General features: G+C 42.6%; 1 protein-coding gene across 8 annotated transcripts in view; it reads right to left on the reverse strand.

Annotated features, from left to right (window-relative positions):
- Positions 1-23,751, reverse strand: part of LOC112559000 (sialin-like) — a 74,050-nt gene that overhangs the window by 7,094 nt on the left and 43,205 nt on the right. For 7 of the 8 annotated variants that reach the window (XM_025229814.1, XM_025229812.1, XM_025229809.1 and 4 more), the window contains exon 3: positions 210-472. In XM_025229814.1, the coding sequence (XP_025085599.1) occupies positions 210-472 (263 nt within the window). Of the gene's footprint in view, positions 1-209; positions 473-9,471; positions 9,543-23,751 lie in introns of those variants that run through there. The other variant, XM_025229815.1, reaches the window with a different exon arrangement.

A 23,751-nucleotide genomic window follows, 5' to 3' on the forward strand; every position in this document is an offset into this window, starting at 1 on the left:
CCCTACTCTAACCCTGAACACCTGCTAACTGTCACTCACCTGCTGTCACTCACCTGCTACCTGTGCTTCATCTGCTGTCACTCACCTGCTACCTGTCACTCTCCTGCTGTCACCTGCTGTCACTCCCCTGCTGTCACTCCCCTGCTACCTGTCACTCACCTGCTGTCACTCACCTGCTACCTGTGCTTCATCTGCTATTTGTCACTCACCTTGCTATTACCTGCGTCGGACGTGCCATTGCCATTGACCACCAGAGAGTCGCCATCGCAAGCAGTGGCCTGCCCAGGAGCAGGGAGGGAGGAGTTGGTGTGGGTGTTGAGGAGAGAGCGGTGCTGGAGCGACAGGGCGGTGTGGTTCAGCATGCACACCATGGCCACACTCAGGTTGACGCGCAGTGCGTACAGGTTCACGAAGCCCAGGAAGGAAATGAAGGCCAAGGTCAAGCGGCAAGAGCACCAGAGTGGAGCTGGCACTATAGTACACACAGTACAACAGTCCACTATAGTACCACACAGTCAACAGCTTACACACACACAGTCCACACATCAACAGTACACAGTACACACAGTCCACTATAGTACACACAGTTAGAGTACACACAGTAAACAGCTTACACACAGTCCACTATAGTACACAGTAAACAGCTTACACACAGTCACTATAGTACACACAGTAAACAGCTTACACACAGTCCACTATAGTACACACAGTCACTATAGTACACACAGTAAACAGCTTACACACAGTCACTATAGTACACACAGTGTACACACAGTAAACAGTACACACAGTCCACTATAGTACACACAGTCAACTATAGTAAACACAGTAAGCAGCTTACACACAGTCCACTATAGTACACACAGTCCACTATAGTACACAGTAAACAGCTTACACACAGTCCACTATAGTACACACAGTAAACAGCTTACACACAGTCCACTATAGTACACAGAGTAAACAGCTTACACACAGTCCACTATAGTACACACAGTAAACAGCTTACACACAGTCCACTATAGTACACACAGTCACTATAGTACACACAGTAAACAGCTTACACACAGTCCACTATAGTACACACAGTCAACTATAGTACACACAGTAAACAGCTTACACACAGTCCACTATAGTACACACAGTAAGCAGCACACAATCCACTACAGTACACACAGTAAACAGCTTACACACAGTCCACTATAGTACACACAGTAAGCAGCACACAATCCACTACAGTACACACAGTAAACAGCTTACACACAGTCCACTATAGTACACACAGTCAACTATAGTAAACACAGTAAGCAGCTTACACACAGTCCACTATAGTACACACAGTCCACTATAGTAAACACAGTAAACAGCTTACACACAGTCCACTATAGTACACACAGTAAACAGCTTACACACAGTCCACTATAGTACACACAGTAAACAGCTTACACACAGTCCACTATAGTACACACAGTAAACAGCTTACACACAGTCCACTATAGTACACACAGTAAACAGCTTACACACAGTCCACTATAGTACACACAGTAAACAGCTTACACACAGCCAACTATAGTACACATAGTACACAGCTTACACACAGTCCACTATAGTACACACAGTAAGCAGCACACAATCCACTACAGTACACACAGTAAACAGCTTACACACAGTCCACTATAGTACACACAGTCAACAGTACACACAGTAACAGCTTACACACAGTCCACATAGTAAACACAGTAAGCAGCACACAAGTCCACTACAGTACACACAGTAAACAGCTTACACACAGTCCACTATAGTACACACAGTAAACAGCTTACACACAGTCCACTATAGTACACAGTAAACAGCTTACACACAGTCCACTATAGTACACAGTAAACAGCTTACACACAGTCCACTATAGTACACACAGTAAACAGCTTACACACAGTCCACTATAGTACACACAGTAAACAGCTTACACACAGTCAACTATAGTACACACAGTAAACAGCTTACACACAGTCCACTATAGTACACAGTAAACAGCTTACACACAGCCAACTATAGTACACATAGTACACAGCTTACACACAGTCCACTATAGTACACACAGTAAACAGCTTACACACAGTCCACTATAGTACACATAGTACACAGCTTACACACAGTCCACTATAGTACACACAGTAAACAGCTTACACACAGTCCACTATAGTACACAGTAAACAGCTTACACACAGCCAACTATAGTACACATAGTACACAGCTTACACACAGTCCACTATAGTACACACAGTAAACAGCTTACACACAGTCCACTAGTACAACAGTAAACAGTACACACAGTCCACTATAGTACACCACTAAACAGCTTACACACAGTCCACTATAGTACACAGTAAAACAGCTTACACACAGCCAACTATAGTACACATAGACACGCTTACACACTAGTCCACTATAGTACACACAGCTTACACACAGTCTACTATAGTACACACAGTAAGCAGCACACAGTCCACTATAGTAAACACAGTAAGCAGCACACAGTCCACTATAGTACAGTGAGATGAATATAGCACACAGCTCAAGGTGAACATAATATACACAGTACATCATACAACAATACAATGAGACTACATTACAGCAATACAGAATAATACATACATTACAATGACGTGTTCGCCACTGTGTACCACTGAACTACTACTCACCCCTACTCTGTTAGCCACTGTGTCCTAATGAACTACTACTCACCCCTACTCTGTTAGCCACTATGTAAAGTCATCTCATTCACCACTACTCTGTTAGCTACTATGTAAAGTCATCCCACTGAACTACTACTCACCACTACTCTGTGTTAGCCACTGTGTCCTAGTGAACTACTACTCACCACTACTCTGTTAGCTACTATGTAAATGATTTCACAGTTAAGCCGTCCAAGCGTCTCGCCATCTTGTGCTTTGAAAGAAGGACTCACGGCCTTGGTAGACGGACTTGTCAGCACACGGCAACATTTTGTTATTAATGTCTGTCTATCTTCATGAATTGCAATATTTAAAGTATGATGTCAGTGCTGTAGGATTATCACTGCCTAATCTCTGTGTGTGTGGATGTGTTATTATTGCGTGTGTGTGTGTGGATATGTTAAGTATCATTAGGCTGTGTGTGTGGATATGCTAAGTATCATTAGCGTGTGTGTGTGGATATGCTAAGTATCATTAGCGTGTGTGTGTGGATATGCTAAGTATCATTAGCCTGTGCATGCTGGTCTTTAAGTTGTATCATTGTGTGCTTACAGAGAAATGTTTGCACCAGGCTGCTGTGCGGCTCACCCGATGTGACACCACCAGCACCAGCAGCAACAACCCCTGTGGGGTGGCGACCGACATTGGGTGCGGAGTTGAGAGGGGAACGTGCTGGCAGCTGTGAAATGAGGTCATGTGACACAAACAAGAACATAAGGTCACAACACAGTCTGCAGCGCCCTCTCTCTCCGGCAAAACCTTCGTGTTAGTTGGACAGACCCTGTTGTCTGCCAGCACGTGCTACAGCTGACTGCGCCATGTCTTCAGTCCATTCAATCATGTCCTCTTACATTGGTCATGGTCTAGTGGAGCAACAGTGTGTGAGCTGTGTCACAGTTGACAGCTCATCGAGTCACTGCCCTCAGCCCTCATCACTGCCCTCAGCCCTCATATCACTGTGCTCTACCCCAGTCACTGCACTCAGCCCTCATCACTGCCATCTAACCCAGTCACTATACTCTCAGCCCTCATCACTGCCCTCAGCCCTCTACCCACTGGAGCACGTGTGTAGTGAGAGCGATGGCGGCGCGTAGGAAGTGGGTTGAAGTGTTGCAGTAGCGGTGAACAGAGAAGACACGTGAAGATGCAGACATGCAATGAGCACACGTGGCTGGTGGCCATTTTTTGTGTGCTGTTGGGTCTGACGTGTGGAGGCCGCTGCCAAACTGCAGAAGAGGGAGGGTGGAGAGGAGGAATGCAGCACATCAGATGGCGAAGTAGGTGAAGGTCGTGCACTATAGGGGGCTTGGAGCAGGCAACTGTCTTCACTCTCTCCTCCGCCTCCGCCTCCTTTGTTTCTTCTGAAAGCAGTCCTGGAGGTTTCACGTGCTCTACCATCCAGCTATTAACGGCCCACCTCCTGGGATGATGAACGATGTACACATGTACTGACTCACTCTGAGTAACACTTAGTCCGTTTGCTCTCCTGTACGTCTTTGGTTAGGGTTAGGATAGGGTATTGTATTGGTCACGTGGATCTGCGCGTGTTACACTCTACACATGCTGAGTGTCATGTACATGATAGCCTCCTGTATACAGCTTGTACTGTGAGTCTCGTGTACACAGCACACAGTCTCCTGTACACAACACACAGTCTCCTGTACACAGCACACAGTCTCCTGTACACAGCACACAGTCTCCTGTACACAGCTTGTACTGTGAGTCTCGTGTACCCAGCTTACACTGTGAGCTTACACATATCTCGTGTACATCTCGTGTACCCATTATCCATGATGATGCCATGGAGGCAGTCGACTGTTACAACTGTGTAGGTATTATCGTTGATAACAAGCTTCGATGTGACATCGACACTGACACGATCCTCTGTAAAAGCCAACGTCTGTACCTCCTACACCAGACCTGGGCAAAGGCCGGCCCACCTCCTGTCTGACCGGCCCGCCCGCTGGCCCGCCCGCGTATCTTTTTTTCTTGAACAGTGAAGCAGCTTCGGAAGCCTTCGGAAGCGTGACGTCAGCGACCTTGCACACTTCCCTTCTAAGCCAACCTCCGCTTCACTCTTTGACAGCTATGAAACTTGTTCTGGGAGCTAATTCTACAACTTTTAAATACTGTGAAGGGAGGCATAAAGTGAATTGCGACAGGCAAAATAGCTCAAGGCTTTAAACTGATGACAGGTCAAGGTAAAATCACTGAGGGCCCATCCAACACAAGCGAGACGATGTTTCTACAAGTACGTTAGATTGCAAAGCTTAGTGAGCTTCACCTCTGTAGTCTAGTGGTTACATCTGAGGCCTAATGATTGAAAGTAGGTGTGTTCGAAACTTGGGGTGGCGATCGCTTTGGAATGTTTTTCGTTCTCTAATATGATCAATTTTCTATCAAGCCTTTCATTAAAACCTGTTGATTGCCCAGAGAAGTCATGTAATCTAGCTGCGTATAGTCTTAAAAGTGATATAATGTTCTCAAATGTTCTTTACTCAATTTTGTTGAAGATTCAACAGCATTAAATAATTGCTGATGAACCACTATGGTATTCCGCCTAAATTCATAAATAAATAAATTTTACTTTCATAAGTTTTAGATTCAGAAATATAAGTATCACATCAAACGAAAAACATTCCAAAGCAAAATAAAAACGATTGCCACCCCAAGTTTCGAACACACCTACTTTCAATCATTAGGCCTCAGATGTAACCACTAGACTACAGAGGCGAAGCTCACTAAGCATTGCAATCTAACGTACTTGTACAAACATCGTCTCCCTTGTGTTGGATGGGCCCTCATTGATTTTACCTTGACCTGTCATCAGTTTAAGGCCTTGAGCTATTTTGCCTGTCACAATTCACTTTATGCCACCCTTCACAGTATTTAAAAGTTGTAGAATTAGTCCCCAGAACAAGTTTCATAGCTTTCAAAGAGTGAAGTGAAGGTTGGCTTAGAAGGGAAGTGTGCAAGGTCGCTGACGTCACGCTTCCGAAGTTCCGAAGTTCCGAAGCTGCTTCACTGTTCAAGAAAAAAAGATACGCGGCCCGCCCGCCAGTAGATATACTATATACACAGTATTGGGTAAAGCTGACTTAACTACATTAGTCCGGCCCTCTAACACCATCTCAAAGTCTCATGCCGCCCCTTGGGAAAATTAACTGCCCACCCCTGTCCTACACTAACTCTCATCTTTCTCTATCAGCTGTCATCCTCACTTGGTTCTCTCAGTCCTTCATTTTTTCGTTCATCTCTTGGTTCCAGAGCCTCTTCCCCGGGAACAGAAACGGTCTTGTCTGAGTTGTCTCCCTTGTTTACATCGGCTCCAAGATCACCGGAGCCAGGCAGCGGGACTGGGCAGCCTCTGGTCATCAGCTAGTCCTCGGGCAGGTATCCTGCATCCTCTCTGTCTGTGATCACGTGTTGGTTATGTGAGTTCTCACTCTTACTATCTGTGATCACGTGTTGGTCTGTGAGTTCTCACTCTTACTATCTGTGATCACGTGTTGGTCTGTGAGTTCTCACTCTTACTATCTGTGATCATGTGTTGGTCTGTGAGTTCTCACTCTATCTGTGATCATGTGCTGACATGTGAGTTCTCACTCTTACTATCTGTGATCATGTGTTCACCTGTGAATTCTCACTCTTGTAGTCTGGCTGTAGATACCCGATGTCTGTCTACAGAACCCATCGTCACCACAACTCATTCATTCCACGTGTCATTCACGTGATAAGCTCTACTGGCCGTGACTTTGTACCAGCCTGAGGTGACCCTAGGTCACCAACTGTATCTACTGTTGCTGTGTGTATATAAAGTATGAGAGAGAAGGTGTTTACTGCAGTCAACATGGATAAGTAGTTGTGTCTATTGTACATGAGCACTACCTCTAACTGCCATTGGTGATTAACAATGTTGTATTACTGTATTAAACATCTACTACATCTTCTACACGAGATGTAGACACCATAAATATTACCTCAGGGTAACATCTACCCGATGTGTCGTACACAAGAATTGATACATGGGTATCTTACTACAGTCCGTGGAACATCTACAGGATGTACAGGAGAATATAAACATGTAAACATATAAACTACAGTCAGTGTAACATCTACAGGATATACAGTGGAATGTAAACATGAGTATGTCACTAGTCAGCGGAACATCTACAGGATGTACAGGAGAATATAAACTACAGTCAGCGGAACATCTACAGGAGAATATAAACATGAAAACATATAAACTACAGTCAGTGGAACATCTACAGGAGAATATAAACATGTAAACATATAAACTACAGTCAGTGGAACATCTACAGGAGAATATAAACATGTAAACATATAAACACAGTCAGTGGAACATTACAGGAGAATATAAACAAACATATAAACTACAGTCAGTGGAACATCTACAGGAGATATAAATCATGTAAACATATAAACTACAGTCAGTGGAACATCTACAGGAGAATATAAACATGTAAACATATAAACTACAGTCAGTGGAACATCTACAGGAGAATATAAACATGTAAACATATAAACTACAGTCAGTGGAACATCTACAGGAGAATATAAACATGTAAACATATAAACTACAGTCAGTGGAACATCTACAGCAGGGGTCTCAAACACGCGGCCCGCGGGCCGAATGCGGCCCGCGAAACATTTTTGTGCGGCCCTCGGCACGTCCGCGGTGTATATGTATGTTGTGCTTGGGTGATTAACTCCGCAGTGAAATTACCCCGTTATTAGTGACAGAGACAACATCAACTTATTTTAATAAACGAAACTGCCTGTACATGTAATAAATACACTAAATGTAATTAATAATTATAAAACTTTATTTTAGCATTTGCAAACTGCAGTGACAGTAGTGTTCGTTAAAAAATTACAATAATGAAAAAACATTTTCTTTTCGTGGGTGCGGCCCGCTGACTGGCTGTTACTTTCCACTGCGGCCCACATGGTAATATGAGTTTGAGACCCCTGATCTACAGGATATACAGTGGAATGTAAACATGAGTATGTCACTAGTCAGCGGAACATCTACATGATGTACAGGAGAATATAAACATGTTAACATATAAACTACAGTCAGCGGAACATCTACAGGAGAATATAAACATATAAACTACAGTCAGTGGAACATCTACAGGAGAATATAAACATATAAACTAAGTCAGTGGAACATCTTATGCAGGAGAATATAAAATGTAAACATATAAACTACAGTCAGTTGAACATCTACAGGAGAATATAAACATATAAACATATAAACTACAGTCAGTGGAACATCTACAGGATATACAGTGGAATGTAAACATGAGTATGTCACTAGTCAGTGCAGCGTCTTCACGGTGTGTAGTGCATCGTTGGGTACACGGGTGGATACAGGACTATTTCTTCAATGAACCATGACGCGGGTATTGCGGCGACAGATGTGTTATGTAGTGTCATGTAGTGCTCTAGTGTCATGTAGTGAGATATTATTACGTAGTCAGATGTAGTGTCATGTAGTGCTCTAGCGTCATGTAGTGAGATATTACTGAGACAGATGTAGTAGTATTAGTGCTCTAGTGTCATGTAGTGATATTATATACGTAGTCAGATATATGTGTAGTGCCTAGCGTCATGTACAGTAGTGTCATGTAGTGAGATATTACTGAGACAGATGTAGTGTCATGCAGTGCTCTAGTGTCATTTACAGTAGTGTCATGTAGTGAGATATTACTGAGACAGATGTAGTGTCATGTAGTGCTCTAGTGTCATGTAGTGAGATATTATTACGTAGTCAGATATAGTGTCATGTAGTGCTCTAGCGTCATGTACAGTAGTGTCATGTAGTGAGATATTACTGAGACAGATGTAGTGTCATGCAGTCCAGTTAAGTGTATTACAGTACGTGTCATGTAGTGAGACTATTAGAGACAGATGTAGTGTCTGTATCGCTCTAGTGTATGTAGTGAGATATTATTACGTAGTCAGATATAGTGTCATGTAGTGCTCTAGCGTCATGTACAGTAGTGTCATGTAGTGAGATATTACTGAGACAGATGTAGTGTCATGCAGTGCTCTAGTGTCATGTACAGTAGTGTCATGTAATGAGAGATGACATATACTTTGCTATTAGGTCATCTCTATCTCTAACCACAACGACCACAAGTCACGTGAGTAGTTTGTGTGACACCACACTTGAGTGCAGTTAGTGATGGAGATACACAGCTGAGTAATGGATATTACTTGTGTCAGCGTGTACAGGGAATACATCACGTGACCAGTGACTCAGTCTGTCCTATTGCTGCCTCGTGTCTGACAGCGAAACATTAGTCAGAACAGGCGATTGTCAGTTAATGTAGTCAGCGACGACCCACGACACATTAAGGACGACAAGAAGAGAAAGAAAAGTAGAGAGAAGATACAGGATAAGGATTGTAGAACGAGAGAGATAGAGTGTGAGAGAGCACAGTGAGGACAAAAGAGAAACGAGAGAGGGGAAAGAAAGGGGATACAGGGAGAGATGGCAGAGGAAGAGGATATGAAGATAGAGAGAGGCGGATAGAGAGATAGAGAGAGGGATAGACAATGACATTTTTTATTAACAAGAGGTCAAGTAAAAGAGAGAGCGAGAGAGGAGGATAGAGAGAATGGGGGATATAAAAGTGTGAGAGAGAGAGTGAAAAAAAAAAAGAAATTAAGGGGGAAAGTGGGGAAGGAGCGAACAGCTGTCACCGACCTAGAGGCTTAGTCTTCTCCTCCAACGTCATGCTGACCATCATTTGTCGGAGTTGTCAGGCTCCCATCTCGCCCTGCTGCTGCCACTGAGCAGTGTGGTCCCTGGAGAATAAACAGTTCTGGCGACAACTGGCTGTCCTCAACGGTTACCGGCCTCACCACTACTAGAACTCTCACCACTACTAGCAGTCTCACGGTTACACGGCCTCACCACTACTAGAACTCCTCACACTACTAGCGTCTCACTACAGCTCGGTCACGGTTACACGCCTCACCACTACTATAGAACTCCTCACCACTACTAGCAGTACCTCACGGTTACACGCCTCACACTACTGGAATCTCACTCACTACTAGCAGTCCTCACGTTACAACGCTCCACTACTGGAACTCCTCACCACTACTAGCAGTCTCCCACGGTTACACGCCCTCACTACTACTAACTCCTCACCACTACTAGTCTCATCGTTACACGCCTCCCACTATCACCTCCATCACATAATAGAGTCCTCACGATTACACGCCCTCCCACTACTGGAACTCCTCACCAGATTACTAGCAGTCTCACGTTACACGCCTCACACTACTGGAACTCCTCAGTTTTCTACTAGCATCTCTCACGTTACACGCTCACACACTAGCAGTCCTCACGTTCACCCTCAATCTGAACTCACCACTACTAGCAGTCTCACGGTTTCACGCCCTCACCACTACTGGCCTACGTTTCACGCCCTCACCACTACAGAAACTCCTCACGGTTACACGCCTCACCACTACAGCAGTCCTCACAGTCAGACCCCTCACACTACTAAAAGTTCTCCCGACTGCTTATGCTCCAGCCCAGCCCCTTCCGCTCGCGCCTACCAGTTGCAGCGGTCTGGACGGCGCGAGCAGCAACCTCCCCCCTACTCGCTCTATACTACTTCCGCCCCCCTACTCGCCCCCCCTACTCGCCCCACTGAGACTGGGGCCGAAGCAGCAGCTGATGCTGGTCGCGGCGCGCGCGTGAAGAACAGTCGTCTTGTGCATGTGTACCGCTGCCACATCTCCTACTGACTTCATTGAGCTCATTACACCAAACATTTTTGACCAACGCGAAACGAGACGACTTTCCGGTGCAGGCACAATGACCACCAGTAGGGCGACTTTTTTTTTTTTTTTAGTAGGTCTCCTACACTACCGCCTGAGATTTCTTGACATTGTAAACTGTGTGGCGACCTCTCACCTGCAGCTTGACAGCTCTAACGGACAGACGAGAGATGCTGACAGTCTTTCAACGATAAGATAGGTCAGTGCACCTTGCCAGCATCTGGGTGGCTGTACGTCACATGTCTACCCCACAAGCTGCACGTGTCTCAGCCATCAACGAAACCATTAGGTATCCACTAAAACCAATGCAGAAATGAGTGAACTGAATTTCCAGGCTTTACAGAAGTTATGATAATAGTTTATGTAATCATTGAGAGAGCAGAAATCAGTCCTGCTGTACAGGAACCGTTGTACACATGATAACATGTAAATAAACAAACATTTCACTCCATTTCTCAAGCATGAGGCCTGTGAACTTGTCTGACCACCACAAGTGTACACACCGGTGCACCGGTTCGCATCGTTTTACGGTTGTGAAGCGCGTTAGGTCGCCGGAAAGGCCGATGTGTAGCTCGCTCCCAAGCTCACTGCTCGCTAACACACGGTATATCCGAGAGTTCCCACTTCTTTCGCGCAACGCGGTACAGAGACAAGCGCAAACGGAGAGGCAAACAGATGCTATATAAACAAAGTAACAAAAATCATAACATATTTACATTTTGTTTCATATTACATCAGGACTGAATGTATGTCCCTCGACACAAGACTACGGCGACAGTGTCGCTAATTTCATTACACATTTATTATTTTCAGCATTACACATTGTATCTAACTCATCTGGCTGAACTCTGTTACATGTGCTCAATGTCCACAGTGTGCTCTGTGTCCTGTAACATGTTGATGTCCATAGTCTACAGTGTACTTGTTACTGCCCACTTACACTATGTTGTGAGACACCGATGTAACAATGGCCCCCTTACACAGACGCATTTTATTGCAGGTTTGATTGCTGTTGTGGTGTGCTTTTGTATCACTGTGTGCTGTACACAATGCCGTTACATTATTTAATTGCTTTTAAAATGGTTTTGGTTTGCCTTAAATCAGCATAAGTTTGGCTTTATTTTTTTTCCTTTTGCTGCCGATGTTTCCACCAGAGTGTAATAGAGATGTCCGTTTGATTGTGATGTAACCGTAATCATATGACGATAGCGATGTTCATTGCACTGTAGTCGTAGTTTTAACCGGCAAGGTATCTTCGCTCACGGGGCTAAGGACTTCTGGTAAGACACAAGCTGTGGTGGTTCTGTTTGCACCAGTGGTGACAGACCAGTTGTGACAGACCAGCTGTGACACACCAGTTGTTGTGACAGACCAGTGGTGACAGACCAGCTGTGACACACCAGTTGTTGTGACACACCAGTGGTGACAGACATGTGACACACACCAGTTGTTGTGAACCAACAGACAGTGTGCAGACCAGCTGTGACACACCAGTTGTTGTGACAGACCAGCTGTGACAAATCATCGTGAAGCCATCCTGAAGCCAACCTGAAGCCATCGTGAGGCGTAGGTCTTGGATCCGCCACCGATAAAAGTATGTTCTAGAGTGGGTGTCGGGCAGGGCTGAGTGTGAGGACTTGCTAATTTCGTGTTCCTTTTTTATATCATTTGGTTTTGTTTGTTTGTTTGTTGTGTTGTTTTTTTTATAAAAGTGTATTTGTAGTGTTTTTTCACGTGTGCGTGTCTTTTGTTTTGCATTCTAGAGAGCGATTGGATTTTGCTATACACGCGACTTGGTGTATGTTCATACAAACATTGTGTGCGTGTGTGTGTGTGTTTCGCAGGGAAATATAAGTTGGGCAGTTTTAGATTTCTGGTTAATAAAGAGTTTAGCATTTGGTTAAACTTAGAATTAAAAGGACAGGGGTTTTGCTACAATTCCAACAAGCATGGGAACATATAAAAAAAAAAAAAACGTTTTGCGGATTTGTTTGGTCGGTTGGAAATTTAGTATAATGCGGAATTTATTAGTTGGAAACATTGGTTTTGGAACCTGGGAGCTGCCCAGTTTTCATGTGTAGTTACTGATACATAAACTTGTCAAATATATGGCCAGTTTGAATGCTTGTCTGATCTCTTTCATACTTTTAATAACTAAAGTATATAGTTAATATCCAGGTCAACCTTTCTCCTCTGGCAGGCTGTGAAGCATGGTAATGCTATGGCAACCAGACGCAGTTGTGCAAGGTTGTGGTGTTATGGACTGCAGGAGCAGGCACCATGACTGACTGCATTGAGACGCACGAGACCTCGCGATCTATCGCAAAATTTCCGCGAAATTTCGAAAAAAATTCTTCGTGATCTGCGCGTAGCCACGAGACTTCGCGAGACTTGGCGAGATTCGCAGCCAATGTCTCGACCGATCTCGAAAATTTGGCGGGGAATCTGTCGAGACCTCGCAAGAAAACAATAACAAAACTTTTACAGAGTTCGTCAAACTTCAAACGACTTTTGTAAACTCCATACATGGCATTCTGTATGTAATGCATTCTATAATTATACATTTCATTCTATACTTACATAGAATGCATTCTATAAATAGAGAGAGAAAAATCTGTAACAACACACACAGACACAGGCACACACACACACACAGACACCACCACAGACACCACAGACACACACACACAACAGACCACAGAAGAACACACACAGACACAGCACACAGACACATACACACACACACAGACACACCCTGCGTATTTGAAGCTAGTGGAACTTGGCGTGTGTTTGCTGGTCTGGCAGATGGAACTGTAGCTGTGCTGGACATTTGTTTGTAAAACACACCCACGTCTCCCCGGGTGTTACTCCTCGCTGTTTTCGCGTATTTTTCTGCCATGCCTTTCTTTACGCCTTGTATTTAGCCTTATGATGGTCGTGGGAATGCTCATTTATGCAGTCTAAAATATAATCAGCCAATTATTCTAAGTAGCTCTGTTTCTTTATAAATGTTGGGACATAAATAATACGAGATCAGAATGAATTCTATGCATATTTGATAACCACGTTTGTACGTTTGTACTCGATCACGCAACCTGGTCATACGCTATATATTTCTGATATATCTAACCATTATCACTATACATGCCGGATGTAACAATATTATGTTCTCATACATTACGTCTCTGATATATCACCGACATTGTTACTGTCCTGCAATCTATAAATAATTAATGAGACTTCCTCTTTCTCTCCATCATACACATTTCTACCTGAACATCAAAGTGAACGGTATGATAAAGAAGAGCTTGCTTTTGGATTAAAAAAAAATCTGTTGAAAAATTGAGCAGTATATATTAGTTTGTGTTTGTGCATATATATATATAAGACTATAGAGGAATGCAAATTTGGGAAGTTTCTTGAGCAAATGACATAAGGTGTGACGTCAAATAAGGTGACGACAAACGCTGACTAAAAGAAATTGGGAGACGGGCAGACGACAGGGGATCAGTTAAGGAAGACATGCGCGCAGCGTGGCCATTGTTTAGTAAGTACATTAAAGGTTGTCTCTCTGCTGACTGTTCTATACTGTGCTTCATCTTTACATGCATTACACCAAGTGATGGACACACTTTGTGGTGCGTCATCTCGCAGAGTGTTTCTCTGAGGTGAAAGAACACATAGTTTATCAACAATCTTTGCAGCTCTTCCAAGATTAAACATTTCACATTTCACTCAACTAATGGTAAGGCATGCCTTATTTACTCAGGATGAGTAAAGAGAACTTATTGATATTTTAGGCTCACTGAAACTGTTGGTTTTATTGTCTTTACAGAATCGTGGAATGTGACTCAGTGTTCACTGATTTTTATGTACATTCCTATTGGGTCAGTCAACCAGCGACTGTAACGATTCCGCGATCAGGCGAATATAGTTACGATTCTATTTTTATTTATTTGTCTTTGATGTCAGGGAGGCCCAGTCGCTCGGGTGCTACGCGACCCCGCGCGACTCATTCTTTTACGTATTTATGAAGTTGACGTCAGTAGTCGTAACAAAACGCAACTAGGGCGATGGCAGTCCATTGAGGCAGAAGCCATGCCAACTTTCAATATACGTGATTATGATTGCTGGCACAGTCCCAGAGTAGTGTTGTAAGTTAGAACGTCCTAGTTACCTGGGTTGCTAATGCCTGATTGGATCATTAGACAGGAAGGAGAGAGTTAAGTTAGGGAACCTAACTTCTCTAGGGACAGACGGAGCCGAGCAGTTCAGAGGGATAACAGATCTCTGAAGAAGATACAATTTCGTTAGACGGTCCTTACGTTAATCTTGACGTTCATTCATAAGAGTGGAGCCCGGACATCGCCTTGTATGTTTGTGGGTTGGTGTGGTGTGGTGTTTGTTCGATAGGAGTATATCGACTACACCGATACGCTGGATACGGCGTTATCTACTTGGACTTACTCAGAAAGAGGATTACCGATTCGTTAACGATCTTCGACGTTAATCATGCAACGTCATCCATAAGAGGTGGAGCCGCGGACATCGCCTTGTAGTTGAGGTGTTGGTGTGGATGTTTGGTTCGATAGAGAATATGCGATACATCCGATACGCGGGATAACGGTGTTATCTACCTTGGACCCCGATTTTGCTGATTTCCATCTATCAACACGCTCGTTTGATGTAAACCCCGTTTGTGAACTCATTCGATTTAATTTGCAGGACAGCAGTCTGTCGTCCATCTGCCGTCGGACAACCATAGGGTGTGTGGACAGTAAGGGGATAAAAATCATTTTTCTATTCATTCACGTTTCATTACTTTTGTTCCTTAAACATTAATGTGTTATTTTGGCCGGACTTCTTTGTTGAAAAAGGTGGAAGAGTGCGGCGAGCGGGTTTACCATGTCGATGTTTTAACGCGCTCGCATACATTTGTTACGCCCCTCCCAAAACGTTACAGCGACTGTCGACTTTGGACAGCCAGCTGTGTGTGCTTGTGGAACACGGTCTCTTTCATCCAGATGGTAGTCTTTTGCTCCGACTTTTTAATCCATGGTTAAGACAGAAAAAGAACATCTCGACATTGTATAAAATATCGCTCTTGTTGTGTGTTAGTAAAAAAGTAGTTTAGATTACATTTGTTATTTACCTTGGGACAGTTTCATTGGTAGATCCACTTGGTTTGCAATGGTGTCATTTGTGGAGGACTTGATGAATATGAAATATGATGTCATGGCAGTGATGCTACTGTCAGTACTTCAGTGCTATGGGGACTGAAACTATTTCTCAAGTAATTGTTTCTTTTACTGTGGCAGCTACACTAGACGTATGGACACAGTGTCACAGTGTCATTCAACCCGTATGATCACATTCTTGACACTGCAACCGGACTTACGGTGTCTGGGATCTCAGTGGCGTGGGATCCTCTATCTTACGAATCGGGATCTGACGCTCTTGGTGTGCAAGAATGTTTGTATGACTTGTGCAAAGACGAACCATTTCACAAAGTTATCGAATTTTTTCACAATGCAAGCTATGCTTCTGTTCATGCGTGTCTTTGTAATTGTCTGGCTATCTGGTATAAATCTATTTTGCATGCTATGTCACACGCATTGCCTGTCGTCTGTGCTGTTTTATGTTATACATTAATTTAAATATTTTATTTCCTGTTATGTGTAAATCAGATTATTACTGTCATAATAATTTAAATAACAAAATTGTGCATACTGCAACATACTTTAATGTCTTTATCATGTTTAAGGATAGGCGAATTTTCTCTAAAATATTTATAAACAAATAGTCATACTGTGACCAGTGTTGATTGGAAGCATGATGTTCTTCAACAAAGTATTCAGTCTTTAACTGGTGGTATGTACACTGTGCCACTATGGCTATGATGTATTGAATGAGCATGAAATGTACTAAAGAATTATGTAGTCTCATGATTAACAATTCATCATGTTGTGACTGTGTTTACAGGAATGATGAAGATGTACTTCAACAAGCAACATTACGTGCATCTGCATCTTGACCTACACAGTCCTGGGTTGGAAACAGGTAGGGAAACTGATCACATATGTCTTCACCAATCAGGCTCAAAGTCACCTCAGACTGTTCTCTTTCGTCGTTGCTATTCGGACACTTTCAAGCCTGCTGAGTAGGAAGCGATGATGACCAAGTCTGTCTCTTGTGCTGAGGCTTACGATCCTGTGCGGGCAAGCTGAGTAGATGTGTCAATTCTAGTGGCATAGAGAATGTTTATTCCAAGAATTGGGCACTTAGGAAAAGTGACTTTTAAGATTAAGATACATTGGCTTCATTTATACTGATTACTTATTTATACTTCAAATAATGTAAAAACCATATCACGTCCATCTATCATATAAATCTTGATCATAAGTGTGTGCATACGCCACACATCTCCTACACAGAGATTAATCTGTACTGTAAATCTGTGTTTAGGTGCGTCAGCGAATATAAGCCCAAGGTGACTCTGACACTAGACTTCTCTGACTATCTGAGCGGATTCTCTCCTGCATCGACTCCTGATAAGCAGTGGCAATGAGTTAGGACCCGGGAGACAAGATTCAGGCAGAATGTTCAAGCTGACTAATAAGTCAAATTCAGCGAGAACAATTTATTGCAAGAAACAAGTGTACTTCACACTGCATCGACAACCCCTAGTCAGGTGGACGAGTGTCCGCGTCCTTCGTAAATGGTTTTGCGAAATTGGTTGTATCACTGTTCTGAGGACAATCGTTTCTAGCGTGTCTAGTGCTTGCGGCACTGCTTCCTCCTTATTTATTTTGCTGCCCCGCTTTGGTGTTGTTGTTAGGAGATTAACTGTCGCTGCACCGTTATCAATGTCCTGATACACTTCGAGGTCTTACTCCGCAAGTTGCTCGGCTGTAACTGGTCAGACGGTCAAAACATTAACACTACCTTCGGTATGAAATTATTCAGTCGCTACCCTTCGGTAGGTAGCATCGGTGATAGCATCCGTTATACCGTGCTGCTAATACAGTGGAAGGTCCGTCCTCATACACAGATTTCCCTGCATGCCTCTAAGTAGAGTCCACAAGGGATCGCAGTGAATGTCTGCCGCCTCCGTGTCGCTCTATTCACTTCTATGTCTCACCGCTGAATACACCGATCGTTACATAAAAGAACCAATGTGTCGGAGGTCTGTCACTCAAGCAGCTCTGCTCTGACTGTGATTTCTTTCCACAAACGAAAATCGTAACTATGGCTTTCACGAAAGACCTGCTGGTTCGGCGGTTCTATGCAACATTCTTGTGAAGAGACGAACGCTTGATTTTGCCCTTGCTGTCTCTTGTGTGGAGCATCGGCCATGAGCAGACTCCGCTACTAAGGTTTTAACAGCAGCTCCAGAGAAGGAAGCTGACTTCCTGTAAAAATTTTCTCTGAGATCACAGAAATTTACATAGTTCCTGTGTCACCTGCACTCTACAGTGCCTTTCAGACAGAGGAGATAAATAAATTAAAACACCGACAACCATTAAATTTAAAAAATAATATAATTTGAAATAAAAAGAAAACAAAATAAATCCAAATTTCCCTACCCACACGTCCTAAAACAAGTTTGCTTCTGTCCTAAAATATTCAATGTTCTTGCGACAATGCAGTTCCTCACAAAGTCTCCACTTTAAAACAACACAAAATCTACACTTGAAGTAGCACAAAGTTTCCACTTGAAAATGAGACAAAGTATCCACTGCCGTCGACGCCCTTCTGAAAATGTTAAATTCAACGATGGGATACGAAGATACGAGCAACAAACGAAAGAGAAAAACACAAAAAAAACCTGAAGAGGAAAAAAAAAAAAAAAAAAACATTCTTTAGACAAATGGCAAGTTCAAAACTCACTATTTTAAATCATGTTTTTTCATAAAATATACTACAAATATATCACACTCATCAGAAATTTCCCCCATTCTTCAACAGTTAACACAGGCTCACCGAGAATCAACAAAAAGTACACCACTCACCTCAACAGGTTCAATGTTACACAAAAGATACAAACAAATTGGTAACTTCAAGTCTTTTCAGAACTTTTTACAATACAATACAAATCTGATCAGGATTTGTACCCAAGTCTACAACACCAAGTCGTTCAAGACTTGTTACAAACAAAAACGTCAATCTCCAGCCCCGTAGAATCACCTGCAGAACAAGAAGGGAAATGTCTCCAGGAGGGTTTTGTAAGGACACCAATTTCCCTCACCCAAGTAAGGACTTTCGCTCTTCCTTTTATCAAACTGCACGCAAACTCTTTGTATGCCCACGTCCATCCATCCTCACCCATCGGTTCTGTCGTTCTCTCTCTCACTTACACACACACCAATTAGCCCTCATACACACGCACATGCGTATAGAGCACAAACATATGAATACACGCACAGGATGTCTTCATACGTTGAACATGCTGTGGAGCTATCCCCTTCCTAGCTAAAAAAAAAAAAAAACAAATTATAAAAAAATACAGCGCAGTAGGTTTGTGACAAATTATTCCCCCCCCCCGGACAACCAACCTACGATTAGGTTAAAGAAATGACTGCAAAAAGATAGCGGTGGAATTTGTCGACAGCCCAGACAAGGCCTTTTCAATGTTTAATAAATAAAGAAGCAAGTTTAGAAACATTTTTAGTTTATAACTAAGCATTCAAAAATTTCAAAATGCGATTTGCTAGCTTTACATTGGAATGGTGAATTATTGGCAGGCATCCTTCCTGAGGGACAGGAATATCATGTCTGCTGGTGTTCAGCAACGGGGTGAAGGCAAGTTTAAGTGTGAAATAAGACTGCCCATTGTAACGGGATGAAAAATTCCAGCAGGACTAAACTCCTCGGGTATAGTCTGCGCATGTTACTGATAGTGAATGAATTGTAAAACGCATGTTGATGCTAATGATAACTCATGTTACTATGCTAGAGCTGCTTGACAATGGGAAAGTAAACTAAGAAATTTGGATTCCATCTGAAATATGGCTTTATTGCTGAATCTGGGTAAATAAAGGGCACCACATCAAATACTTTCCACTTGGCTCTTGCTAGAAATAAAATACACAATTGTAAAAGCAAAATATTATACAAGCATATTTTGAAAATGTCAGCAACACAAGAAAAAGGCCAGATTACATGGCGCGTAAGAACAACTGCCCCAGTTACTGTAAACTATAAAAAAGACAAATATATTGATTTGCCGTTTAAAGGAGCATTTTAAACATATTGCGTGGTTTTAATTTCAAGAATTATATGTTCTGGTTTCTTGTAGTAAGCTCACATCAAAGATAGCATCCTCCTAAAAACACAGGATAAAATTGGATATAGTAAAATTTCCAAGTATTTGACATTTAATTAAATATCAGATAATCTTAAAGATTTATATGACAAATAATGCACAGTCTTCCAGTCACACATAAAATCAGTGATCGTCCTGTTACGAGTTCCAAATGTCATATATGGTGTAACCAACACGTCAAAATGGCTACTAAAAGTTTGGGGCTTTGTTGTACAGGAATAACAACACAAGATGGATCTTTCACGCTGAAGTTTCTTTATTCTGCTCTTTTCTCAGCGGCTGGCCTGCCTCCTCTCACTCATTTCAATCTCAAAAACCCCCGTGCCACTGTCCGCCCCGCTACTTATTCCCCTACCGTCCGAATATTCTCGAATCTCGATCCCTCCATCCCCTGCGCCCCTCGCCCTGTCAGGTCATTGTTTCCACCCAAGTTCTCAGGCGGGTGTAGCAATAGACCAGTGGCCGGGGCGGTAGTTCAGGGTCGAACTCAGCCAGCGTGGGAAATAGGTTACACTAAACAATTTCATAGTACACTTCTACAGTGCTACACTGGGATCATGAACGCGTCGATACCCATTGTTTTCCCTTTCTTATATATTGACAACTCGGCTCCAACTTTCTGTTATCATATATTCAATGACGAAATTTTAAATGTTCAAAAATAAAATTGTGAAGAAACAACTATGATCCAACAATGGCTTGGTGTATGTGTATGTGAATATAGCGGAAGCAGAGACAGCTTGAACCAATCGACTGACATAAACATCGATGTGTATCGCTAACTACGACAATCTACACCGCATGAATATTGGCATCTTCCGTAAAGTTTATTTGTCTGCGTGTTTCCTACACAGCTACACCCCAGTCAATGTGCAGTTTCACCTTTATTGAAGCGCAGCAGTCGCTCGTCATCATCAGAGATTCTCAGTGAGCCTGTGTTTAATGTTGAAGAATGGGGAAATTTCTTATGAGTGTGATATATTTGTGTATATTTTATGAATATGGTTTAAAATAAGCGAGAGTTGAACTTGCATTTGTGTGTGGTACAGCAGTGGATGCCATTATTCACAATGTATTTTATGATTTCAAACCTGGATACAACAGATGATGACGACGGCAAAAAGGGTCGCAAAGAAAATTGTTCAATAATGCATGCACACAATCCATATGTCAAATACCAAAACTGGTATCGCGGATAATAAACAACTAGAACAAAAATAACACTGGCATTGAATCGCACATTGGAAACACAAACATGAAGGAATTACCTTAATTGTAGTTTGCTTTGACCCAGGCTTGGTGTTCTTTGATATTATTCATTCCTGCATATCAAAAAAGTTTGGCTGTTTATCAGAGGATTAGTCCATCATTATTTAGAGGCGGCATAGGACCCTGCAAATGTAATCCAGGACTAGCCCTGCTTCCCCCTCCAACCCCCCCCCCCAAAAAAAAAGTTTACAGAATTTCCGCAAGTACACAGCCGTTACCAAGGGGGACTGGCAGTTTACATGAAATAAAAATAAAGGACGAAACATTACAGGACATACGAAAATAAAATAACAGTTGCAAAAGGAAAATTCTGCAACTCACAATATGCTTTGAGCTGCTTTTGATAAATAACTAGAAAAATATTTATTAATCATCAAGTTTGAACCGAGACGGATTAGTGAGAAAGTTTCAGGCCATAGATAGGGTTTATAAATTGTTTTTTAAAAGACATCTTAAAATAATAAAATAGAATAAAATTACTGTTCGTACTCACTTTGAGTATAACCTTTAAAGTTATAGCTCTACCTCAACGCACACTGCTCGCTCCTCTACTCAACGCACATGTAGCGTTTAGATTGTGGGATGAAGTGCGCATGCGCTGACATCGACTGATTTATGACTATGCAAGACACGTTTTACAAAGCGCTTATTTGTAATTATTTTCTAGATTGTTAAATAACATAGAAATATTTTTATACTTAATAGTTTATGCACAGTTTAAACAAATATAAAGTATGTAAAAAAGTATATATCTAAAGGGGGCGCAACGCTGTCATGCGACCCATCAGATGCAGGCAGAGGAGTTTTTGTTTAATTTCACGTGTTTGCTCTTTAAACCTTCGTGTACAGATTGATCTATCATACACAGAACAAACTGAGGCGCGTCCTAAACACAGCCAGCAAAATCGTAGACTCACAACAGCTGACCCTTTCCCACCTGTACGATTCAGCCCTTGTCCGGAAAGCAACACAAATCATGCTTGACCCCACCCATCCACTCAACCCCCCGCTTCGAGCCTATGCCCTCAGGACGGAGGTTGAGAGTCCCTCTTGCGAAAAAGAACGTTTATAGAAGGTCATTCATTCCATCGGCCATCTCTGCTCTCAACAAACAAAAAACTATAAGCGACTAGTAGGGGGATGACGTAATCCCATCTCTGTTATCACTGTCATTATGTAGTATGGAAACTGGTGTATTGTCCTTTGATGCGGGCGCGCGTGTGTGTGTGGGTGTGTGTGTGCTCACTTCTGCCATTGCTGATGTTATTGTTGATGTTTTTGATTTTCTCTCTGACTGCTTGCATGCTGGAAGACACATCTCCTTTGCTGGACAATAAAGTTATCTTATCATGAAGCTATCGTTAAGCCATCATGAAGCCATCCTGAAGCCATCGTGAGGCCATCCTGAAGCCATCATAAAGCCATCGTGAAGCCATCGTGAAGCCATCGTTAAGCCATCCTGAAGCCATCTTGAAGCCTTGAAGCCATCCTGAAGCTAGGAGGCATTCTGTAGCTACGTGATAGAATTGTATGGATAAAATGAATTGGATAGCAACTTCTGAGGATAATATAAATGAAATACTTCAGTTTTTACAGATTTGTTCTCTCTCTAGTTATAGAATGCATTCTATGTAAGTATAGAATGAAATGTATAATTATAGAATGCATTACATACAGAATGCCATGTATAGCTATAGAATGCCTTCTATAAGTATCAAGTGCATTGTATAACTGTGAGAGAAAATAAGAGAACGTTGGCCTCTTGGCGCCCCCTAGATGACTCCATCCCTGCCTGACTAGTCAGCCGGCCCCTACTCTGTGTCAGCTCCACACAATGTCTGAGCCTCATTCAGTACCTTTGCACCTGGTGGCTTCGTTATCTTCCTTCCACAGCTACAGCGTGATAAGCCTGATGTGGTCCGGGATGTTTGCTGGTTGTTTACAAACAAACAGGTCCGACCACAGGGTAGAAGGAGTCGGCGAGCTTCATAAGTCAGGGCAAAGATACTAAACACCAGAAGATGGGTCATGACCCCAAGTGTGCAATGTAAACAGCCAGAACCCTAGCGGCCACATGATACCTTGATTCATGGGAGATGATCACAGACAAGCAAAGAAGAAATGTTTGTGTCCTCGTGCAGTAAATCGCAGTCGAATAATGTGTACCATCATTGTGATGTTTTCTGGTGTGTACTTATCATCTTTGAAGTGCTTCTTGCTTGTGATAATTCTCTTATACAAACACTAGTAAGCAACAGGCGATAGGACTACATCAGTAGATGTTCAGGGAATGCTCACATTGATCTCATTATACCATTGACCTGTATTTGAAGTAATTATTAATTTTTTTCCGATTTTATTAGTAACTGGTAGGTCCAGCGAATCATTGCTAGCTCAAGTGCACGACTGGTCAGCCTGACTGTCAAGTAAAACATAAATTTCAACTGGGAGCTTGATATAAAACTGCCCTTGAGTATATTGGTGCTGTAATGTTCATGACCTAATTTATAAACAATAATGTGTGTGTGTCTGTGTGTGTGTCTGTGTGTGTGTGTGTGTGTGTGTCTGTGTGTGTGTGTGTGTCTTGTGTGTGTCTGT

This window comes from Pomacea canaliculata, linkage group LG3 (assembly GCF_003073045.1).
Source record: "Pomacea canaliculata isolate SZHN2017 linkage group LG3, ASM307304v1, whole genome shotgun sequence".
Classification (NCBI taxonomy): Eukaryota; Metazoa; Mollusca; class Gastropoda; order Architaenioglossa; family Ampullariidae; genus Pomacea; species Pomacea canaliculata.